Source organism: Furipterus horrens, unplaced genomic scaffold, assembly GCF_987537825.1.
Source record: "Furipterus horrens unplaced genomic scaffold, mFurHor1.1.pri manual_scaffold_13, whole genome shotgun sequence".
Classification (NCBI taxonomy): Eukaryota; Metazoa; Chordata; class Mammalia; order Chiroptera; family Furipteridae; genus Furipterus; species Furipterus horrens.
The window spans coordinates 2,389,705-2,413,742 of NW_028327183.1; the positions used below are offsets into that span (position 1 = coordinate 2,389,705).

The following is a 24,038-nucleotide window of genomic DNA, read 5'->3' on the forward strand; positions in this document are numbered from 1 at the left end:
GCGGTTACGCCCAGCCCACAGAGAGGATTTACAGGGGAGCGGTCACGCGCGCAGCATGTGGCGACGCGGACAGGTGCGCCGGGTCCGTTGCAGGCTGCGTCTGCCCGGGCCGCGTCCTGCCTCCGGAGGGGTGAGTGTGCGGTTCTCCTATAAACATGGGTGGCAGCGCAGTGGCAGGGCTGGAGAGGCGTCCGGCTCCGGTCCCTTGAGTTCTTGGCTGAAATTACAGCTTCCTGTGGCCGAGGAGAGAAAACACAGGAAGGGCCTTCTGAATGTCGCTCTTCCTCCTCCGTATCATGGCGGCTTTGTTTGGATGGGACTTCCTTTCTGTGAACTGAGTTTGTTGCTTGGTCAGCATCATATGCTTTATAAGGAGCTAAGACTTAAGTATAGTACAGGTTTTTCGACTAGTATTAGGAGAGGTGACTGCCATTCAGAACAGAATTGGGTCTGCACCCTCGGGAGGCGTATGTGGGTCTTTAACGCGCCTCCCTCCGTGGCCGTGGGGGGCTCTGATGTTCAGCCGCCACGTTTAGAAGAAACGCGGCTTTCGAGAGTGCAGGTGTTCATCCCCAGACCTGACGTCGCCCTGTGCGAGGGCGGGTTTGTACAAGTTGTACGGTTTTGTAAAGGTCCTGGCTTGACGCTAGTAGCAAAACTGGCGTTGGGGCAGACTTCTCGGACGGGTTTACACCGTGCTGTTTATATTTAAATCTTCAAAGCGCTGACGTTGGCTCCGGTGTGAGATGTCCCTGTGCCTGGATGAGAGCAGTAAGCTGGGTAATTGTCAACCGCTTTTCTGTCTGATGCCTGAAAATGCAGTCGTGTAGGGATTTCTTCTGACTCTTGAAAGGGGGACCCACGAGACCGAGGCGGCCCGGCCCCGAGCCGAGTCCTGGGGCCTGGGTGCTCAGACGGGGCCGCACGCTCTTCGTGCCTGAGCGCCGTTCCCGGGAGAGGCGGCGCTGTGCGGGGCGCGTCCGTGCCAGCGGACGGCGCGGCGGTGACGTGGGCGCTTGGTGTGTTCCAGGATCGGCACGGCCGCGCTGGCGGTGCAGGTGGTGGGTAGCAACTGGCCGAAGCCCCACTACACGCTGCTGGTCACGGGCCTGTGCCGCTTCCAGATCGTCCGGGTGCTGAAGGAGAAGCCCTACCCGGTCGCCGAGGTGGAGCAGCTGGACCGGCTCGAGGACTTCCCCAACGCCCACAAGACGCAGGAGGAGCTGGGGGAGCTGTCCGAGCAGTTCTACAAGTACGCCGTGCAGGTGAGCTGCTGCCGGGCGGCCCTGCGGCGCCTTCGCCGCCCCGCGGAGGGCGGGGGTGTCGGACGGGGCGGTCAGGGCCGCACGCGCTTCAGCGGCGTAAGGTCACAGTGACCGCAGTGTGCGCACCCCTGGGTCATACCTGAACCGTTCGACGGTGTGTTAGCCAGCCCTTCCTAACGTTTTTCCAAAAAGTATTTCTAGGATTTTCCTTATAACTTTCAGTGTCTCCCAGCCAGATAGTTATTAAGAATAACTTAAAAAATTAAAATACTGCTCTTTGTCACTAGAATATCTGGGCACCAAATTATATAAAGTATGTTGGTTCACACGTCGAGGTGACGCTGTGCCCGACACTCACCGTGGGAGGTGGAGCATGTGTGGCAGGCGGGTCCGAGCACCGGCCTCAGGGGTGCTCTCCCTGTCGCCAACGCGGGAAAGGACACGTGGCAGACGGCTCCCTCAGGGGCTTCGAGGCTGCTGTGCAGGAGGAGCTGCCTCTTCCCTCGTGGTCACAGGTCAGGGCGAGACCCAGAGCCACCTGTGCATTCAGAAGAGGCGGAACGCGGTCCTCCAGTGTGCCCCCGAGAAGGCAGGGTCCTTGCCAGCAGCCCCAGCGCGGCCACACGTGCCATAGGCCGCCTTGACCTGACCTCGCTCAGCTCCCGGATGCGCCCGAAGTTGTTTGATCAAAGTCCTTCACAGTCAGTGCTCGGTTTCAAGTACCCTAACGTCCTCCTAAAGAGCGGGGTTTCCACTATTGGTTGGTTAACATGCTAGCATCGTCTATGTTAAATTTCCAGACCTTAGTGATCATACTGTGACCGTGCAGAACGCCCTGTTCCTAAGAACAAGGGTCATGATGTCAGCAACGCCCTCTGCGATGCTCCGCAGTAATGCTGCGCGTGCGTGTGTGCGCGCACGCATGTGGGTGCGTGGGAAGAAAGCGGATGTGGCGAGGAGGTGATGATGGTGAATCTGGGGGAAGGATCTGTAGTTCATTGTACTATTGCAACTTCCTATACATTTTAATTGATTTCTAAATAAAACTTAAAATCACAAATTTGTAAAGCTTTTTCTAAACATTAGTATTATCCACTTTTTTGGAGCCATTTCTGTTCTTCCTTCTGACTAACATTTTGAAAGCACCTCTCTTCCTCTGAGGCCTGTGAAATCCCTGTCCTGTTACTGATCAGCAACCTTTCAGAAACAAAGCCCACGGCCCAGATACGGACGCTGTATGGCGGCCTGACATGTGAAGTTCAGAACTAACACCAGACGTCTTTTTCCCCTTGTAGTTGGTTGAAATGTTGGACATGTCCGTCCCCGCGGTCGCGAAGCTGAGACGGCTGCTAGACAGTCTGCCACGGGAGGCTCTCCCGGACATCCTGACCTCCATCATCCGCACGAGCAACAAGGAGAAGCTCCAGGTACGTCCCTCTTGAATGCAGGGTCGCTTAGTCCCTTTCTGTTCGGCTCTAGATAGTGAGTAAGCTTGGACCTTCAGGTAAGAGCTACTGGAGACTCACAGAAGTAGTTCAGGGGACTTTAAAAGTGATGGCTTTTTTCCGTCTTATCAATACTAGTGGCTTGTCCGCTTACGGAAGAAGTTAAAGCAGAGAATAATAAAAAGGCAGGTGTTTACTTTAACTTAAATGTATAAATAAACTTTGTCCCACTTTTTTAAGCAGGTGGAGCCATGATCTTTCTACTATGTATGGTGTTTCTTACATAAACCACAGTTAAGATGCATTATCTATTAACTTTCAGTTTCCATTTCTTTAAAGTAAAATGAGTTTTAAAGACACTTCAAAAATAATACAAGGACAAAATCTTAGATTAGCATTTCCTCCCGAAACCATGGAAGTTCTCTTGCAAACTTATTTTTATAGTACTTTTTAGCAGTGTGCGTTTCTGACTCTTCCGAGAACGTTTAAGCTAGTTTTCACCGAAACAACCCTCCTCACTTCATCAGTTTATTTAATCCTTAAATCCAGGGATTGTGGTAGCAAGGCAGCTAACGCAGACAGGCCACGCACAGCACAGGCATGCGGCTCAGCGGGAGCGCGCGTCACTCAGATGTCAGCTGGCGGAGGTGGCGAGAAGCGCTTTTGGTCTCCTGCGTGTACAGCTTCAATCTTTGAACCTAGAATTTGTTCAGACCTAATATCTAGACAGGTTCTAGGCTCTAAGAGAATGAGTCCGAGCAAGAGTTAACATAAAATGTGTTCTGTTCTTGCTCTTGGGGCCGTACACATGGCTCCATTTTTGCACGAAAACTCAAGATGCTCCCTTTCGGGTTCTCGTGTTTGTGGGACAGCCGTGCTGCTGTGATCCTGTTGCCTTGGCCGCGTTAATAGGGCCGCTGGGAACGCTGGGAGGCCTTAGCCGGAGACTCAGGGCCCGGCTCAGACGGCTTGCTTGGGGCCGCGGGTTTCTGGGAGCACGGGTCTGCTGACGGACTCGCCCTCCCTTAGATTTTAGACGCGGTGAGCCTGGAGGAACGGTTCAAGGTGACCATCCCGCTGCTCGTCAGGCAGATCGAAGGCCTGAAGCTGCTCCAGAAAACGCGGAAGCACAAGCAAGACGACGATAAGCGCGTGCGTGTTCCTTACACCCCGTTTCCTCAGGCCCCTGTCGTTTCCTGTGACGTCCAGTTAGGTTGTGTTGCAGAACATAAAGGGGGGAGTAAAGCAATGAACAAAGAAGGAAGAGTCCGTGTCTCGCAGCGCTCGAGCTCCTGCTGGACTTCCCCATTTCAGTGTCTTCCCTCCCGTCCTTTCCCACGCCCGAGTCTCTCTCTGGGCGCGTAAGCACAGGCTCGGTCCCTGCTTCTGTGCTGGAAGTCATCAAAGCCAACGACTGACTCAGCCCTTTTCCCTTTCGCCAAACATTGGGAGTTGCTGCCACTTTGTGCCGACATTCGGTTTTACACTCCCTTGGTCCTGCAGGTGATAGCGATTCGCCCGATTCGCAGACTCACACACCTCCCGGGCACGTTGGACGAGGAGGAGGAGGAGGAGGATAATGACGATATCGTCATGCTAGAGAGAAAGATACGCGCGTCCAGCATGCCGGAGCAGGCCCACAAGGTCTGCCTCAAGGAGATCAAAAGGTGAGCTGTAGCGCTCCCTGCCCGGTGTCTGCGTTTGCTTGTTGATGCTAAAAAGCGTTGCCCGTGGCAACAGGTCTGCTACTTTGCATCATTGGTTTTATGTGCTCTGGTCCTTCTCCATTTCTACTCAATGTAGTCACAGACCGCTCTGTCCATCTTGTCTGTGCGTTGTCAGCGCTTAGCGTCCTGGCCGTCCCAGGTCTCGGGTCAAAGCTGTGCTCTGGATGCTCGGCCCTCGCATCGCTCATCCAGAGCCTGACCCTGAAAACAGCCTTACAGTGCCCGAGTTCCCGCCGCCGTCCCTGGTCTTCTCCTGGAACGCTGCATGGCGGCGACGCGGCCCTTCCGCTGCGGCTCGTGTTCACCGTCGTGATGGGCGGGCCGTCCTCCGTGCAGACATGTCAGCTTCCTTGTCGCTGTCCTCTTCACACGTCCCTGTCCTCCTTCGGGGGCAGGAGCTGCCCGTTTCTCTGTGGACAAGATGAAGTGCAGGGAGGCCTTGATGGCAGGGCACGTCCTGATCGCGTTTTCTGGACACGTTTGTAATGTTGTAACTGTATTGTTTTCTTTTACGAGTGAATTGTAACAGACCTAACTAGAGGTTTGACTTTCCGGGATTCCTCGGTTAAGAACCGTAGGGAACGAAGTTGAGGCGCACTGCGTGTTGACATCGTGGGAACAGAGCGCGTGGTGCAGCCTTCGCTGCTAAACGGCTGCCGCCAGCGTGCGGTTACCGCCGGTGTCGGCTCTGGGGCAAAGGCGTGCGTGGGCGTGGTCTCCCCGTGGCGGGCGCGTCGTGGAGAGGCCTGACGTGAGACTGTGGGGTCCTCACGCTGGCTCGGCCCCGTTGCAGGGACAGAACCAGGTGCGGGCCCCCCCCCCGCCCCCCAGTTTGCAGGCATCCCTTTAATTTTGTTTTGTGAGTACATTTTGTTTTACTGCACGCCTTCCAAACAGAATAAACCTTTTGTTGACTAGGTTTGTAAAGCCTGTTCAGATTTGTGTAACCAGATATGATGACATAGCTGACCAAGAAATGGAGATAGGCTTCTCTGCTCTTGAACACGTTTGCTATGTATGCTTTCCCCACAGACTCAAGAAAATGCCGCAGTCAATGCCGGAATATGCCCTGACGAGAAATTACCTGGAACTCATGGTGGAGCTTCCTTGGAACAAAAGTACAACCGGTGAGCCGACCCGGGCAGCCCCGCCGCGGCCCGCCCCGCCGCCGGCTGTCTCACTCGTTCTCCATGCGCGCGACGTGGGGACGGAGCGCCTCTCCCCTCGGGCTTGGGGTCACGCAGGAAGAGCAGGGACCCACGGAAGTCCCTTGTGCCTGCCTTTAGAGAAAGCAGGGTTTTCTGTAACCGGTGAAATACGTGTCCCATCCCATCCAGTTGGGCATCTTAACCCCGCCTCTGCGGTGCGCCCGGCGGCGGCCTCAGGCACACGCGGCGGCCCCTCTGTGCGGTCCGCACCGGCCCGCTCGGTGGGCTAGGCTGGGTGGGTGTCAGCACCTCTGCCCCCGCCTCGTCTGCTGGCCTCCATGCTGGTGTGTGTGTGACAGGCACATGTCTGTGTCGTTGACGGGTTTGCGACAGTCCTCGCTCTGGACGACAGGTGTTTTCTCAGCAGCGTCCTGTGCTGCAGGGTGCATTTTAACCAACGCCGTCAGGGAGATGCAGGCTGCGTGCAGTGTCATGACCTGAGAATAGTGAGGTTCCAGGGATGGTTCCCTGCCGTTAGTAGTTGCTCTTAGCTTCCTCCCCTCCCCACGTCCTATTTATAACGTGAAATTAATTAAAACCAGGACTTTTTACCAGGCTTATACAGTGTAATTATAGAATTGGGGGGGTGTTTATTTGAACAGAGAGCTGACCCCCATTCTTTACGAAAATAGCCAAGATAATATAAAAACAGGGCCAAGCAATGACTATTTTTACAACTAGGGAAGGAGGCCACCCACGTGCCGGAAGCCGAGCGAGTTCCTGCTGGCTGGTCATGTCGGCACAAGAGAGCCAGCGCTCGGGGTGCTGGGGCCGGGGAAGCGCCTGCCCCGGTGCAGCAGTCGCGGGGGCCGCGCCCACTCGGGTCTGACTGCGCGTCCTGGCTGTGGCTCGGAGACCGGGGACAGGCCCTCGCAGTGCCCCGGGCGCCCCCCGCCCAGGAGAAGGCCGCACTGGCCGGGAGGAGAGCGGGCAGGCTGGGCAGTGTGGGTTCTCTCAGGCTCCGTCTTGAACAGGAGGAGCCCTGAGGGGCCGTTTCAGACTTCCGGTTGTACATAAAAAATATGTTCGTTAGTTTGAAATATTTTACATGTAACCACGTGTAGTATTCAGAATAGCAAGTGTACATTCTGAACCATTAGAAAGGATCTGAAAAATTTTATATCCTGCATAGGAAAGATAAAAAGCCGTGATTTATGTATGGGGCATGGAAATTATCTTCTCCTGCAAGTTTGAAAGAACTTTTCTTTTTAAAGACTTTATTTATGTACTTCTAGAGAGAGGGGAAAGGAGGAATAAAGAGAGGGAGAGAAACATCACTGTGCAAGACTTACATCGATTGGTTGCCTCTCATACACCCCAACTGTGGAACCCGCAACCCAGGCCTGTGCCCTGACCGGGAATCGAACCTGTGACCTTTTGGTTCACATGCTGGTTGCTGCTCAATCCACTAGGCCGCCAGCCGCGGTGAAAGAACTAACCTTTTAAAATTATCTGTCCTTGGCATATTTCTTGGAAGAAATTCCTTCACAGTGTTCTTCGTTTTTTTCTAATTTACATAGAATTTTATTTTTAATTTGCTAAATGTTCATTAGGAATGGATGTTGTATTATCAAATGGCCTTTTTAGATCATCATCATCGGCAGCCGTCCGTCTCGAGAGACGATGGCGTAGCTTCCTGAGAGTCTATCTGCACCGCCGAGAATGGCTGTGCAGTCCAACTCAGGAGTGACAATCCCTGCCGCACTTGTTACAGGTGAAGGCAGATGGCCTTTTTAGATACAAAATGACATTTTGATGAACACACTTTCTCCTTGGCCACGGTGGTACGATAAATATGCTGACAACCTAAGACCAGGCCATCTTTGCATAACTAAAATCCCACTGGGACACTTCCACGTTTACACGCACAAAATGAGATTGGTGTGGTTTTCTTCGGTGTTTACTGCACTGGGCGGTAGTGTCAGGGTTAGCACTGTAAAAAGCTGGGAACCCTTCCGCTGTCATTTACGCATCTTTATCAGGTGGGTTCTGCTCTGACCAGGGTGAGGCCGGCGCGTACGCCACTGAGCCGCAGTGGCCTGAGCTCGGTTGTGTTCTGAATGAGGCCTCATCGCTCAGCCGGGACTCTGGCTGAAATCAAGGGCACTGTAATTAAATAACATACTGCGGCTTAGCTAGGGTTTTATAGACTGCCTTGGGAACTAAACTGTTATTTAAGGACATTTTTTCCTGTATGGAAAACAGGCAGGTTCCAAATACCTGGTGGAAGGGTATTCTCTCTCTCTCTCTCTCTCACCCTCCTCTTTCCCCGGGAGTGTGGCCATGTGGCTGTGGGTTGCCCCTGGCTGCCGCCCAGCGGGGGAGTTGACTTTGGCTTCCCTCACCTGGCGTTTAATCCGGGTACTTGAAGTACAAAGCCCATCAGGAAGCCTGACGAAAGCTTGTCTTCAGAAACAGAGCCCAACTCGCACACTGCTGGGGACGCCGTAACCGGTAGGGCTTGGGCAAGTCTTCGTGTCTGAGTGGTTTTTCCCTGCACTTCTGTTTATAGATGAACGGAAGGAATAAGCTTCAGGTTACCGTGGAGATGTAGTTAAAAGGATGCGCCGGGAAGAGTGCTTTGTAACTAAAGGTTTATAGACGCCCTGAATGCCCAGCAGCGGGACACAGTTAAATGCGTGTGGCCACTTAAATGATGGAGCACCATGTAGCCACTCAAATGTTACTGAAAAAAACACTTGACACTGAAAGATGTTCATCATATACTAAGTGAAAAAACATTTACAAAACTTGAAGGCCTCAGTAAATAGCCATTTTGAAAAGTAGGCCCGTAAGACACACACACACACACACACAGAGAGAGGGAGCGAGCCTGGAGCAGCACCGGCCACAGTGGAGGCAGCGTTGCCGTCTGGGGGCGTGTGATGACGGGCGACTGTTTACTTTTCGAGAGCGCCGTCAGGTTTTCTGGAACGAGCATACGCGAGTCAGTAAGAAAGAAACCCTTGAACAAATGCCAGCGCAAAGAGCACACGTAGAAATTGTTTCCATGGAAATAATGTGTGTCTAGGAAATCATTCCGAAGGAAGTGATATGAGCGTTACCTCCTGGGGTTTTTGTGCAGGGCCTGCTGTTTCTGTAGACACTGAACCTTCCTACACCAAAAACAGAACCACACAAAACCAAACCCCACAGAGCGAGCTTGGGTCCTCCCTGAAGACCCACCTGGAAGGGTCCAAGTCTGTTCTGTCACATCTTTTTCCTAAAAACATCTGGACTCGTGCCAGCCGGGGGAGGAGCTTTTCCGTGTGAAAGCCCCGCGCGCTCAGACTGTGCCGTGGGTTCCCCCCCAGACCGCCTGGACATCCGCGCCGCCCGCGTCCTGCTGGACAATGACCACTATGCCATGGAGAAGCTGAAGAAGCGGGTGCTGGAGTACCTGGCGGTCAGGCAGCTGAAGAACAACCTGAAGGGCCCCATCCTGTGCTTCGTCGGCCCCCCCGGTGTCGGGAAGACGAGCGTGGGCAGGTCGGTGGCCAAGACCCTGGGACGCGAGTTCCACCGGATTGCGCTCGGAGGGGTGTGCGACCAGTCTGACATCCGGGGCCACAGGTAGGACAGGACCGCCCTCCCCTGCCCCCCACTGGGGCTGCTGTGCTCCTTCCCTGCCCGCAGCCACGCAGACCTCTCCCTGACCGCGTTCCGGGGGCCGCGGGGAAGGGGCGCGGGGCCTCACCTGGGGAGCCCTCAGCTCTCCCGGCATCTCGCCTGCGTGCGTGACAGATGAGTTAAGACTCGGCATCGCAGTGTCTGTCCGTCGCTGTGGCCCAGGGGCATGTCGCAAATCACGGCCAGGACTCCAGCGCTCACAGCGGAGGCGCGGCGCGGCGGGCGGGAAGGGGGCGGCACGGTCTTCTGTTGGCAGCTTAGGCTTGCGCTCAAGGCCGCTTCCCGGTCGGAGCAGAGCTGGAGGAGAGAGGCTCGTCCTTGCATTTCTGACGCTTTTTCTGCAGAAGTGCATTCGGCTCTAAGGACTGAGTCTGATGAGTCTGACCCGGTGGGGTCAGAGTTGCCCGTTAGCTCACCACCCCCGCGGCTCAGACTGGAGGGTGCGCTGGGACAGCAACGGCGTGACGCTGCTTCCGGTCTGCGGGGCAGAGCAGTGGCAGGGGTGAGGTCGCACGCCCCTGGCATGGGTGCTGCCGTGCATCACGCCCATAGCGTGTGCTCATCAAAGGACGCGGTGTGTTGTACACCTGAAACTATGATGTTGTGTGTCCTAAATCGCAATTTAAATATTTTTAAAGAAACTGCTTAACTTCCAGTCAAGGCAATTAAACTGAATATAAAGCTCTGTCCTCAGGATCGGACTTCAGTCACATGGCTGTTAGAGCCCCAGTTCTAAGTGGGGGCCCCCAGGCGGCCCGGGCAGCAGTGCACAGCTGCGTGGCTGAGGGCGCTTCACGCGCGTAGGGACGGGGCTGTGGGTGCACCGTGGGTTGTGGGGAAAGGATATGATGCTTCTGTAACGTCTGATTTTCCACTTGCCTGCTCACGGATCCTGGCCTCAGGCCGGGATGGGAGACTTCAGCGGTGCGTGAAAAGTGGTTCTTTTCATGCTTTTTTATTTGCTTATGTACAAGTCTTACGCGTTAAAGAAAACGCATTCTGAGATTCTAATAAATGCGCAATGAGGGCTGCAGGTTAGCGGGGAATGGATTTGGATCCTTCCTTCTGGCCATTTCCCACGGTATTTTTGTCACCCAGACTGTCATATTCTCGCTTGGGCCACTAGAGGCTGCGGTTGGCTTTTGTAAAGGAATTGGCATCTTCCACCCGTTGGAGAGGCTGGATCCAGGGCCTCAGCCTCAGTTTAGCTGCAGAGCTTTGGGGCGGTTCTCCACGTTCCAGTGACTTGCTTCAGGCACTCAGGGCTCTTTCGGTTTGTTTCTTCCTTTCGTGACCTCTAGCGCGGCGTTGTGTGCGTGTCTGACGGACGTTAGGGAACGCGTGTGTGCAGTTGCTGTCACGTGGGAGTAGTGTCACGGGTGTGTGACACAGAAGTGGTTGTCCTCGCTTCCTTCTGCGCTGGAGCTGACGATTCCGTGAGGCTCGGAAAGCGGCCCCAGCGCCTGGCACACAGGCAGCGGGCCACACGAGCCGGCCTTAGTTGTTACTTTAGTTCTGAACACTTGGGGACGAGTTCAGATCGACATGTTTCCATACACTTTTTGATAAAACTCAATCTGATTTTTAAGTTGTGCCCCAGACCTCCTGTTCTCAACGTGGTTATTTAATCTGTGTGGCAGAACTGCGGGACAGTGTGTTTGTGAGGACTGCGGTGGGCAGTACAGCATGTCATGGTCTCAGCGCTTCCTACAGCCCTCGGGCGGGCTTAACAGCGCCGTTTCCCATCTGCTGCTGAGAGACACGGTGTGTGCTCACTTTCTCCCACGTGAACATACTTTCATGCGTGTGACTGTCGTTAAGAGAGCTGAGCCTGAAGAAAGGAAGACCTTGTTTTGTAAGGGAAGGTTGTGTATTTGCCTCAGACACGTAAACAGCTTTTTAGCTCTGCACGGCGTGGGCTGAGCTGTGCTCATTGCCAGGTGACAAGCGTGTGATGTGTCCGAGGCGTCCTGTCACCATGAGGCCTGATGGCGGTGCACCCCGCCCGCCGGCACTCCCTGGCCGTCCCCACGCCAGGGGCTCCACCCCGCGCAGCAGCCCCTGCCCCGACGGGGTTTCCTGTAGGGAAGCAGGTGGCGCTGGGATGGGGCTGCTGAGCAGAGCGGGGGTTGACAGCCTGTGGCAGAGGGACAGGCGGGGGCGGCGGGGTCACAGCGCGGCCCGACCCGGGTGGCGGGTGTGAGAGCACGCACTCCAGTGGCAGTCGGGCGCTTGGGAGCCGCCCGAGTCTTGGCATTTCAGTGTAAGTCACGTGCTCCCGAGGAGAGGTCACGCCGAGTTTTGTTTTCCTCTCCTCTGAGTGGGCTCCTCTGTTCTGCAGCTTTAGAATAGCCGCGGACAGACAGGGCTGCTTTCTGGGGTGTTCTTGTAGTTCCCCGGTCTGCCCCCGCGCCCGCCTTATCTTCCCAGGCATGGGGCTCCCGCCTTTTGCCACGAGTCCCTGTTTGTGTGAAGGAAGCGGCCATTGTATTAAGTTAGGGGTTGATTTTACAGGGAACCAAGGACTTAAATGATCACGATGTGGGAGACGGGAGAAAAAGAAAGACTTGGTTTACATTTAAATCTTAAACTGGGAAAATAACAGTGATCTGTGATCACTGGCTCCTCTGTTGGCTCCCATTGTTCACAGCGGCTTCAGGGAGGAAGAGGCGTGTTTCTGCTCCGGGCTAACGAGTGCAGTTCTCCATCTTCTCAGCGTTCCCGTCCGGGTTTGTCTCCGTTAGGATTGTTCTGTCTGCTTTTATAAGCCCTGGAGTCTGCTCCCATCTATCTGTTTTTGCAACTTACATTTTTATATTTAAATATTACATTTAAATAACCTAATTCAGTTTATAGAAATATAAAATAACTTCTTTTAGGATGCAGTTTTATGAAGTCCTGTGCATAAGACTCTGTTTTCCATTAGCTGTTCCTTGGTGAAATATCCCAATTGTCACGCTAGGTCTCAGGTTATTGTGATGCTAACTCTTTGGAAACAGTTAACCAGCTGTAGGTCAGAGGGTAAACTTACCTCATTGCAAGGGACCCTCAGCACAGGGAGGGCGTACACCCGGCCGAGCAGGGTCTTCTCGGATCTCACACAGCATCCGTGGCCGGGGGCTGAGCGTGGCAGGGCCCCTGACTGCTTCGTGCGTTCGGGGAAGATTGAAACGTGATTATGTGCTGCAGGTATTGCCACATTTTTATCTACTTCATATCCCAGAGGTACATATAAAACGTACCCTACGCCCCCGTCAGCGCACTGCCCGCGACCATTCCTTCCGGCAGGAGAGGGGCACGCTGCAGCTCCTTTCTGTGGCAGCAGCTGTCCTCTCGGCCTGGCCTCTGGGCTCGTGGCACATGTGGGGCGTCCCCAGGGCACTGCGTGTGTCTGTCGCCGTGGACAGGCACTTCGAGGAGTGGCTTCCGTGAGCCAGACATTGAAACGGGCCCCCAGCTCAGACGTACTGATTTCTGCATTCGTACTTCTTCCAGGAAGCCAGGGGCGGGCTGCCAGAGGCGCTGCTGATAAAAAGCCCAGTGCGCCTTTCTTGAAGGCTTGCCCTGTGCCTGTTATGTTCTCTCTTAATCCTCGTGTAATCCTTGGGGTTGGCACTATTACTGTCCCCGTTTTACAGAGGGGGAAACTGAGGCTCAGGTCAGGTAATCTGTCCAAAGCGGCACTCAGAGGCCTGTCGGACCGGAGCAGTGGCGACAGGAAGATATTCGGGTGCTCCTGACAAATGGGGGTGCAGTCCAAGGGGTGAACCATGAGTGGCCTGGGGTTTGGACATCTTAGCTGCTTGAGGCGTAAGAGTCATAGCTACGTGACTTAGGTGTCATGTTTCTGAATGTCACAGAATGGCCAGCGTTAGATCCAGCTGTCCCAGGACCACGGGCACTTAGCGCCAGGCTCATGTCGTTGTGGGGTCCGGCAGTGTTCTGATGCCTCACGGAGCCCTGCTGTGTTCCTGTGACACTAAGTGGCTGCCTCCCGCTGCTGCCGTCTGCCCCCTGACCCCCCGCGTGTGCTTGCTCCGCAGGCGCACCTACGTCGGCAGCATGCCCGGCCGCATCATCAACGGCCTGAAGACGGTCGGGGTGAACAACCCCGTGTTCCTGTTAGACGAGGTGGACAAGCTGGGGAAGAGCCTGCAGGGCGACCCTGCCGCGGCTCTGCTGGAGGTAAGCCGGGGGGTCCCTGCCTGGCGTCTCGGCGCAGGCGGGCGCAGGCCTCACACGTCACTGTGGCCTGAGTCACGGGCAACGGGCGTACAGACTGAAGTCGGAAGCGATTGGATATTTAGGTGCCTTAGAGATGTCTCTTCCTGATACTGCTTTTTTCCTGTTTGCTTTTATCATATAGTTTATCACACTGTATGATGCTCGCTGTTCAGAGACCAGTGATTCTGCAAGGTTATTACAAAAAAGAGCACCAAGCCTCTGCCTCCCGGGCGGCCCCGTGTGCTCCTCGCCCGGCCGTCCCGTGGCTGTCCTTCCCGCGGCCTCCGGCCGGAGCTGCCGCACGCGGTGAGCGTGTGTCCCTCTCCCGTAGGTGCTGGATCCGGAACAAAACCACAACTTCACAGACCACTACCTGAACGTGGCCTTCGACCTGTCCCAAGTGCTCTTCATAGCCACGGCCAACACCACGGCCACCATCCCGCCCGCCCTGCTGGACAGGATGGAGGTCATCCAGGTGCCAGGTACTCGGTTCATGCGTGGGGCCGCGGGGTGTGTCTTGCTTCTCTGAACATAAGCCTCTGACCTTGGCTGAGCTGCCGAGTTTTGAGTAAAACGTTGATTTGCTGATGTGCAGTCCTCGCAGGTTCTGAGAACTGGGTTTGTTTGCTTGGACCGTGGCAGGTACGAGTATCAGGAATAAATTTTGCATAGTAATTTCAGAGTGAACTTAGCATTAAAGAAGGATCATGGTTTGTTAAAAAAACAAAAGACTTTCTCCTTTGAAGCAATTTCTAAAATTATAGACAAAAAAAAATTTTTTTTTTCAAAGTCAGTCTCTAAAAACCAAAAAGAGGTCTTTCCATGGTCGGGGTAGCTTCCTGTTTGTCGGCGTCTGATGTCTTTACCGTCGCTGGGAAAGGCAAGCCCTGTCCCCCTAGGCCGAAGGCCAGCAATAAAGAGAGGCTGCCCGCCCCTCGCCGCACCGGGCCCGCTTTTATAAGCGTAAGCGCGAGCACCCTCTGCCCTCTTTTTGGGTGGGTCAGTCAAGTGGTTTTTGTTTGTTTTTGCTGCGTTTCCTCCCTCCCTGGAGCTCCAGCAGTAAGCAAACCCCAGCGTTTTCCTCTCCAATTGCTCAGAATTGCTTTTCCCTAGACGACATCTGACATCCGTGGGTATTTGTTACGATGAAAACAGCGTAGATTTTAAATATAACCTAAGAGTATGTATTTCGTATTAACCTGAAATATATTTTTACTGTCAAGTGAATGATAACTGGATTTCCGCGTTATCTGTGAGCCCTGCCCGGGCCTTTCCTTATTTAAAAATGTGATGGAGTAAATCATTGCTTTGTGCATATTAATGAGACTAAAGTAAGTCACTCGTGAAACCCACGTGCCCGGAAACCCCAAATTCAGGCAGGAAGTTCCCAAGGCGCTGTCCTGTGAAAGGCGGGCGTGACGGCTCCCTCCTCCTGCTGGTGTTTCCTGGGCTTCTTCCTGCTCGGAAGATGTCTTACCCGTTCATCCTGCTGCTCAGTGGGAAGTGGGCAGTCATTGAGGGGCCTTTTGTCCGGCTGGTTTAAAGACAGAGTCAATCTGTACTCACTGAGGCTTTTAAATAAGTAAGAACATCAAGTCTTTTAAATATATAAATTATACATATCTAATTCCAGCATCTAGGAGGGAAAACCTTTAGTTCTGGGGTTGTTTTGTTGGTAAAATTTATGTGTGGCTTCTCCCTCGACTTGTGTAATTAAAGTCTTGTTGCGTTTTAAGTATTTTCAAACATGTATCAAATTATGCTAAAGAACAAGGATGCATTTTCTATTCAATAATACAATAAAAACTCGAGTTTGAGCTTGGGAGATAATTATCTCCAAGGTTGGAGGTTTTTCTCCTCTTTGAGAGAGCTGCCCTTTACCGAGAAGACTGAGATAGTGTGCTGCGTGCTTGTCTTGTTGGGGGAAAGTCGGGAGTGTGGCGGGGGTTGATCGGGAGAGGAGTTTCTTTACCCTGGTGACATGCGCTCCGGTGGAGCGAGACTCCATCCATTCCGAGACAGCGCGGCCCCTCCCCCAGGGTACACGCAGGAGGAGAAGATCGAGATCGCCCACAGACACCTGATCCCCAAGCAGCTGGAGCAGCACGGACTGACGCCCCAGCAGATGCAGGTCCCGCAGGCGACCACGCTGGACATCATCACCCGGTGAGGCGCTCGGTGGCTGCGGGCCCACGCGCCTGCCCCCGGCGGGCTCCCAGCGCGCGCTCCCGTGGCTGGCTGTGGGCGCAGGGCCCCGGGGGGGGGGGGGGACGTCACAGGGATGGCGCTGGGCGTGTCCTCTTGGCAGAGGACTTGCGCGTTCCACAGTCACGGCGTCAGGGGCCAATGTGATAAACTAGGGACCCGAAACACGGGAAGTGTCGTGACATTACTTTTCGTTTTAGTAGGAAAACGTTCCTTTTTTAGTTTTTTCTCAGCAATACCTGATGCGTGATAAGTTAATGTAGCATTTTCTGCAGTGGGCTGGTTCTGTTGAAGGACGTGCCCCCCCACCCCCGCCAAAGCGCGCGTTCCCTGTGCTCCAGCCTGACGGGGAGGGACCAGGGCTCGCCTGCGGGTCCTAGGCAGCAGCCTTGGGGGGTCCGCGGGGGGAACTCCCGGCTGGAAGGACCGCTGCATGTGTAAGGACTGGCAGGGCTTTCATCGGGAGTTTGTAACGTCAGGGACTGGGTGCTCAGTGTGCGGTTGCCACGGTCCGTGTAAATGCTGACCCCACGGCTTCTCTTTGCAGGCGGTGTTTAGCCAAAACTAAAACGTTGTTCTTGGGCGGCAGGTACACCCGAGAGGCCGGGGTGCGCGCTCTGGACCGGAAGCTGGGGGCCGTTTGCCGAGCTGTCGCAGTGAAGGTGGCGGAGGGACGGCACAGGGACACCCGGCTGGGCCGCGCCGACGTGGCGGAGGCAGAAGGTCTGTGGCGCTGCCCGGGGCCGGCGGGGGGTTTGAGCCCCAGGGCTCTCTGTCCCGGCGGCGGCACCGGCCTTAGCTGTAACCACGCGCGGTGCTGGTGCTTTGGGGCAGCCGTTTCCGACCTTTCTCTCCTCCCAGCACACAAGCCGCGGAGGTTCTGCGGCCCATCAAACCTGTACGTGTCTGCCAATCTGACAAAAGACAGGTACAGTTTGATTTTCAAGAAATAATAATAGGAATTATCTACCCTTTTTGCTCCGAAGTGACTTCCTGCACAACCAGGGGCCTGTGCTTGCACATGACCCTCTGTGGTCCCAGAATTCACCCCTCAGACGCGGCCTTACTGTGCGACGTGACCAGTGAGATGCGGCTCAGCTGTGTTCACGGTTCAGGGCAGGGCGTGCGCACCGGGCGGCTGCTGTGCGGTCCGTCGTCACGTTTTATCTGACCGTCTAGGGGACAGGGGTCAGTGCCCCGACCGAACAGCCAGGGGTCGCATGTTTTTTAAAAGCCGTGCGGTGAGAGCCGGCTTTGAGGACGCGGGCGAGCGACGGCGGCACGCTGTGTGCGCACGCGGGCGGACGCGGCTAAGCCTGCTTACAGCTGCGGACGCTGCGACGGCCGCCAGGCCCCCACGCTGCCCACGGAGCCGGGGGACAGGCCTCTGCGCCCGGCCGGCTTCGTCGGTAATCGTCAGCTTTCCTCACGCGTTTCTCTGGGAGCTACACGGTGTAAACGTAATCTAAGTTACTTTTTCTGTAAAAAATAATGTGCCCCGGGGTGGTGGGGAGAGAAAGGGAAGGGTTCTATTACCGGAGATCATCAAACGTGGGTTTTGGTACCCGGTTAAAGCCTTCTAGCTTCCCGCCCCAGACCTGCGTGGGGCCTCAGCCCCGCCACCACGGGGCGGCCCAGGCCCCAGCGTGACCCCAGCGCTAGGAGCTGGCAGTGACCCCCGGCATGCAGCAGCGGTCTGTTAGCTGCTCTGCCAGGCCCCCGGGTCAGGCTTTCTAGAAGGGAGCCCAGCGGGCACGGTGAGGAGCCGTGGTCGTGGTCGGCTCAGTAAACACTGTTCCTGGGTTTTGTTCTGGTGCCTTTAGCGGCACTACCTTCAAAGAAAGTAGACGTTCCCAGAACCCCCCTGCGCCCAGCTCGGGGCCCCACCTGCCCCTGTGCCTGTGACCCTTGCCCCGCCCCACGCAGGGAGCACACCGCCCCACTTCATTGCGTGGGAGCGGGGATCGCCCTGATCTCAGGCTCTGCGGGCTTCTGACACGGACGTCCACAGTGCTGCCTGCGCCCCCCCCCCCCTCGGCCGCGTCTGCGGGACTGACCTCAAGTCCCCGTGCCCGTGGCGGGTCTCCTGGCTGACCGCCTGCCCCCCAGGGTCCCCTCCAGAACGCGGTCGGCGTCTCTCCTCGGCTCTCACCTCCTTTCATGTTCTTTTTCTCTTGTGGGTTTTTTCCTTTTGAGTTTGTCATTTTGGTAGGACTTGGAGAGGAAGTTTAAAGATAAACCCATTTCAAACCACCATTTTTTAAAAATCTGAATTTTTTAAAAGTGCCCTATATGAGTGGTAGCCTGTCAGGGGTGGACTCACTGGGGGATTAGGAGGTTCCAGCTTCCACTTACAAATAAGTCACGGAGACGGAACGTATGGGGAGTTGGTCAGCAACGTCACAGTTACGGTGGTGGCGACAGGTGGGGACTGGAATGGACGCCTGGTGCTAGCTGACAGAGAGCGTGGTGGCTGTCACTGTGTGTCCCCTTGTTCGCTTTCTAACGGGAAGGCCCGGGTCCTGCTGCCTTTCCCCTTCTTGTTCCCAGGACCCCACTGTGCTGAGGCCTCGGCCCCGAGCCGACGTCTTCTGTTCCTGCCTGTGAAGTAATACAAAGGCAGGTGCGGAACGCGTCCACCTAGAAGCTCTGAAGGTCGTGACCAGGGGTTAGATGCTGTGTTTCTGGTGACAGAGTGTTCAGAGGGGGTTGACGTCACAGAGCCTCCCGTAGCCACGCGGTGCTCACCGTTTGTGCGGAACCCGTCAGCGCGCTCCTCGGGCTGTGGTCACGGCAGCTGTTCCACCACAGTCCGGAAAGAGTCAAGAATCGGCTCCAACGGCTGTGAACTCCAGGAGAACATACAGTTTTTCATGGTCACATCCACTTGTGTTTTTTTTTAATCTGTGATTCACAGAAAAACGCACTAAACGATAACATGGTTAAGTTGACCCGGGCAGTTACAGGATTACTAGGACACTGAGATGAATAATTAGGATAAATACTTGTCTCTTGAGGATGATTTTGGTTGTAGTTTTTATCAGAAGCATGTGGACTCCAAGTGGTTTTAATATTGTGAGCTACCCGTGAGCTCCAGGTCTTAGTAAGATGATTACAAGTGTCCTGAATTTGTCATCTTGACCTCAGCCAGGCCAAAGAAAAATTTCTACCCAAAAAAGTCTCTGTTAGGGTTTTGTGCCACGAAGTTCAGATGGAACGAGCTTAGTGAGCGGGTTTCTCATCGAGAAATGACGGGCCCCTCTGAAGAGGGGCGGGAAGGCTCGGGGCTGTCGCCTGCCGGTTGTAGGTGCGGCTGCCCTGATCCTGCGCCCGGCCTCCGCAGGCCGCGAGTCGGACGGCGCCAGGCCTTGCCCCTGGCGTGAGACTGACTGTGTTTAGGAAGATGACAGGCGCAGTCGCTGCCCGCCTGGAGCTCGCGCTGTTGTGGGGGGCAGACGACAAACACGTGGGACCCGGTGCGCCCGGCGAGGCACCAGCGCGGCTCTGGAAGGGCCGCACTCCGGCCCGAGTGGCAGACACACGGCCAGGCTCTGTGCCGTCGTGAGCGCACAAAGGGGCCGGGCCGCGGGGACCTCTGCGCGTCTGCCTGGGGCTCCCTGCAGACCTCGGGGAGTCCCTAAATGAGCTCTCCCCTCTCAGGGTGCAAGGAACACGTGCTCGACACGGCCCCCGAGTCTGTCCGTGACGCTGCCGACCTCGGCCTGCCGCCCGAGATGCCCATCCTCATCGACTTCCACGCACTCAAGGACATCCTGGGGCCCCCCATGTACGAGATGGAGGTGCGCAGCTGTGCGGCTCTCAGCGGGGGGCGGGGGCAGGGACGGGGGCGCGGGCCGCGTTCTGCCTGTTTCCTCCGTGGCGCCGAGTTTTCGTGCTTCGTGTGCAGACAGCCCAAGGCCCTGGGCGTCCTCTCCTGGAAACCCAGGGCGACCGTGCACTCCGCCGCCCGGTCCTGCCGTGAGGACAGCGCCTCTGAGCCTCTGCAGGGCGGGCACGTGTGCGCCTACAGCCGCGCACGGAGAAAGGCGGTAACCACGAAGCACAGTGGTGTCCCGTGTCCTCAGCTCCGTAAACCTCCTTCCGCCCGCCCGTGGGTTCCCAGGGTGTGAGCTGTGATTAAGGGTTTCCTTGTGCTGTCGCAGAGGCCCGGGGGCCGAGGCAGGGGAGCCACGGAGGGACCGTCTGAGGAAGGAGGCGCTGTGTGTGCCAGCGGCTGGGGCGGCTCCCGGGGGCGCGGGCATGTTCGGTGTGGAGCGGCCCCGAGGCTGTGCTGCCGGCCTCAGAGTGCGGGGGGGGGGGCGGGGGGGGCACCCGGGGCCCCTGGAAGGGCCGGCGGCCCCGCAGCCCAGGGAAAGCAGTCCCGCAGACGAGACAGTGGGCGTGTCCCCGCAAAACTGGAGGAGTGAGTGGCGGGGCCCCTAGGAGCCCCAGTCACTCGTGTTTGAGGGTAGAACCACTCTCATGAGCCCAAGAGGGAGGCGGCTGGCGGAGGCCACGCGCAGCAGCGGAGCAGCGGCGGGTGCCCAGCTGTCCCGTCACCCCCTCCTCCCCCCGCAGGTGTCGGAGCGCCTGAGTCAGCCGGGCGTGGCCATAGGCCTGGCCTGGACCCCCCTGGGCGGGGAGATCATGTTCGTGGAAGCCAGTCGGATGGACGGCGAGGGCCAGTTAACGCTGACCGGCCAGCTGGGGGACGTCATGAAGGAGTCCGCACACCTCGCCATCAGCTGGCTGCGCAGCAGCGCCAAGAAGTACCACCTGACGAACGGTGCGTGGGGGTGTCGGCGGGGGCGGGGGGAGCACCGGGGCCCTCGGGCAGCCTGGGACCCTGACCTGCGCGGCCTGGAGACCAGGGCGAGCCCGAGGCGAGCGGACACTGGCTCCCACGGCGGGGCCACCGCGGTGCCCGAGCTGGAGACGCCCGGGCTGTGCTCCGGGGCAGCCCCGCTCCTCCAGGCCGCCGCCCGCTCGCGCTCCCCGGTCACGTTTTGAAGGGGTCGTCGCCCTTCACCCAGACGTGCTCTTTTTTATCGCTTTGATTTTCTTTTTTTGGAGACAAACAAACAGGTTTAATTTTTCTACATTAAAATCTCTTTTCCTCTTTAAAGCTTCTGGAAGTTTTGACCTGCTTGACAACACAGACATCCATCTGCACTTCCCAGCTGGGGCTGTCACGAAAGACGGGCCGTCGGCAGGGGTCACCATAGTAACCTGCCTCGCCTCCCTCTTCAGCGGGCGGCTGGTCCGCTCCGACGTCGCCATGACCGGGGAGATCACGCTGCGGGGCCTCGTCCTGCCGGTGAGTCCGCGGCGGCCCGGGCCCCTCATGGGCGCTCCTACACTCCTAGCCGTCGTGGCTTTAGATTTAAAATAGCAGTTTGCCTTCCTCCTATGAATACCTCAGTTTTAAATAGATCGAAAATTTTATAGCTGCAATTCAGATTTTAAGCTTTTGATCACATTTGAAAAAAAAAAAGTTCCCGTGAGTTTTCTTCCACTGAGAAGGCAGACTTGCTGGCCCTCAGCGGTGTCCACGGGGTCCGCGCAGGGCTGGCGTGTCCGGGGCGCAGACCCTGCAGCCATGCGTCACGCGGGTGTAAGCGGGACGCAGCTCTTGTAACCAGAAGCCCAGTTCTCGCCTTGGGGAATCCCTGGGAGACCTCCTGTCTGTGACAGGTCCCCAGACGACTGCAGGGGTGCGTCTGCAGCAGGACAAGCAGCATGAAATGGAAGCCAGCATGAAGGTACCCGCGTCTGATTGCTGCACTCTGAAAACAGTTTCTATGTGTGTCCATAGCGTGAGCACCTTGTAGAAACACTGGTAAAATGCGTAAACATGGGCATCTTTGGGGTGTTCGGTTATTGGTTACCCGTACTGGTCTACAACAAGATTTTGGCAGGTTCACGGCAAAATGAGGGGAAAAGGGAACGCAAGAGGGGCCGGGGCATTTCCCAGGGGCGTCTGCAGCTCCCAAGGGCCACACCCAGCAGGAAGATGGTCACATCCTGTGACTTCAGGCCCCAAGGAGAGAGCTTGCTCCCCAGTCTTGTCGCGACCCCCAGAGAGCAGCGCCTTCAAGACCCCGAGGGAAAATCCCGCTGCGGCTCCGTGCACCCAGCCTCACAGTCATCCAAGTGCCGGCAGCCGTCACTCCCAAGGTCACGCCACGCGCAGGAAGGGCTCTCCCGGGCCCTGGCTCCTGCTCTCACGCCCCAGAGGCAGCCCCAGAGGCAGCCGACAGAGAGGCCTGCAGGTGGGGAGGACACGTCAGGGAACTGCGAGCTGGCCGGCACCCTAAGACGAGGGACCCTGACTCCCCGAGCCCCAGCACAGCGGGCAGGACGAGAGTCGCTGTTGAGGAGCGTGTTAAGCAGGAGGTGACGGGCTCTGCACCACAGCAGCGAGGACGGGGCGCCCCGGCTGCTCCCTCCCCACGTGGAGGCCTCTGATTCCTTCTTCTTGGCTGACCGCTGTGGCCGGGCCTCCCGGGTAAGGGAGGGGAAAGCAGACGTGCCTGTCCTGTTCCCAACCTTAAGGGAAACGCTTTTAGTTTCTGCCCTTCGGCTGTGATGTTTTATCTTTCGTTTGCTTATTGATTTGCAGCTGCTGTACCAGCTTTGCACCCCCGGAAGAAACCCCACTTCACGATGGTGCCTGGTCCTCCTACTGTACTGTCGGGTCCGGTTACCTAGTACTTGGTGGAGCATTTTAGCATCTGTGCACAAGGACTATTGGCCTGTAATTTTCTTTCTTTGTAGTGTCTTTATCTGGTTTTGTAGTTGCGATAACGCCGGCCTCATAAAATGAGTTTAGGAGTCTTGCCTCCTCTTGAAATTTTTGGAGGAGGAGTTTGAGAAGGAGAGGTGTTAGTTCTTTGAATGTTTGGTAAAATTCGCCTGCGAAGCCATGTGGTCCAGGGAGTTTTCTGATTACTGCTTCAATTTCTCTGGGTATAATCTGTCCAGATTCTCTGTTGCTTCCTGATCTGGTTTTGGAAGTTTTATGTTTCTAGGGACTTGTCCACTTCGTCGGCACGTAGCTGTCTGTGGTATTGTCTTAGTCCTTTGTATGTCTTGGGTACAATGCTTCTCTTTCCTGACGGCACTTATTTGGGTCGGCTCTCTTTTTATCCTGAGTCGGGTTTAAGGTTTGTCAATCTTGTGTATCTTTTCAAAGAACCAACTCTTGGTTTCATTGATTTTTGCGTTGTGTTTAGACTATTTCATTTATTTCTGCTGCATCTTTATTATTTCCTTCCTTCCACTGGCCGGGTTTTGTTTGTTCTTTTCCGAGTTCCTTTCAGTGTGGAGCTCAACTGTGTGAGGCTTTTCTTTCCTCGAGCAGGCCCGCCGTGCGCGTGTTTCCCTCCTGTGACCGCCCTCAGCGTCTGTGCCCGTGGGTGGGGGCTGCTGTTCGTTCATATTCACTTGTTTCCAGGTGTCCCCTGGGGTCTCACCATGGACCCTTTGGTTGTTCAGAACGTGCTGTTGTCCTTCAGGCCCCGAGGACACCCTTTAGAACCACGCGTGCCGGGTGGTCCGGGGACGTGTTTCCTCCTCTGGGTGGCGGGGGCCCTGGCACCCAGCCAGCCTCTGCGGGAACGGTGCTCACGGTCAGGACTGCACCATGGTTTCAGGATCCAGCCGTAGACAGGCTTGTCGTGACCGCACCACGGAACGCAGACAGCGACCTGGGCAGCGTTAAAGCGAAGTGGGAACAGAGGAGGTGCTGCCCCCCCGTCAGGAATGCAGATGCTCCCCCATTTACAGGACTTACTGTAGCGCCACCCGAAGTGAATTCACTGCGTAGCTACCTTGGCGGCGGCTTCCCCAGCACGTGGCGCAGCAGAACGGGGGCTGGGCTGGGTGCTCTGAGCGCCGCCTGCTGACCTTGCCCTTCTCTCGAGCAGGTGGGCGGCATCAAGGACAAGGTGCTGGCGGCGCACAGAGCGGGCCTGAAGCGCATCATCCTTCCTCAGAGGAACGAGAAGGACCTGGAGGAGATCCCGAGCAACGTGCGCCAGGATCTCAGTTTCGTCACGGCGAGCTGCCTGGATGAAGTCCTTAACGCGGCCTTTGATGGCGGCTTTGCAGTCAAGGCCAGCCCCGGCCTCTTAAACAGCAAGCTGTAGGCTCAGAGCAGCCTTCCGGGGCGGGGTGAGACGCCCAAGGTCCTGACAGCGCGACTGCCGCGCCGGGGTGTCGGCAGTGTCCTCAGTGCGCGGGCGTGAGCTCCGCAGTCCCGGCCCTGCCCCCGCCCGTGGCGGCTCGGGGCAGTCACACAAGTACCGACTTAATAAACAGACGTCAGTTACA

General features: G+C 56.3%; 1 protein-coding gene across 1 annotated transcript in view; it reads left to right on the forward strand.

The window, feature by feature from the left end:
- Window positions 1-24,038, forward strand: part of LONP2 (lon peptidase 2, peroxisomal) — a 30,224-nt gene extending 6,186 nt beyond the window's left edge. The window contains exons 2-15 of the mRNA XM_090260898.1: window positions 1,031-1,265; window positions 2,561-2,692; window positions 3,740-3,862; window positions 4,214-4,377; window positions 5,470-5,564; window positions 8,960-9,218; window positions 13,319-13,460; window positions 13,831-13,981; window positions 15,539-15,665; window positions 16,294-16,427; window positions 19,365-19,504; window positions 20,283-20,490; window positions 20,831-21,021; window positions 23,633-24,038. Of these exons, the coding sequence (XP_090117024.1) occupies window positions 1,031-1,265; window positions 2,561-2,692; window positions 3,740-3,862; window positions 4,214-4,377; window positions 5,470-5,564; window positions 8,960-9,218; window positions 13,319-13,460; window positions 13,831-13,981; window positions 15,539-15,665; window positions 16,294-16,427; window positions 19,365-19,504; window positions 20,283-20,490; window positions 20,831-21,021; window positions 23,633-23,854 (2,323 nt within the window). The 3' untranslated portion in view covers window positions 23,855-24,038. The remainder of the gene's footprint in view (window positions 1-1,030; window positions 1,266-2,560; window positions 2,693-3,739; window positions 3,863-4,213; window positions 4,378-5,469; window positions 5,565-8,959; window positions 9,219-13,318; window positions 13,461-13,830; window positions 13,982-15,538; window positions 15,666-16,293; window positions 16,428-19,364; window positions 19,505-20,282; window positions 20,491-20,830; window positions 21,022-23,632) is intronic.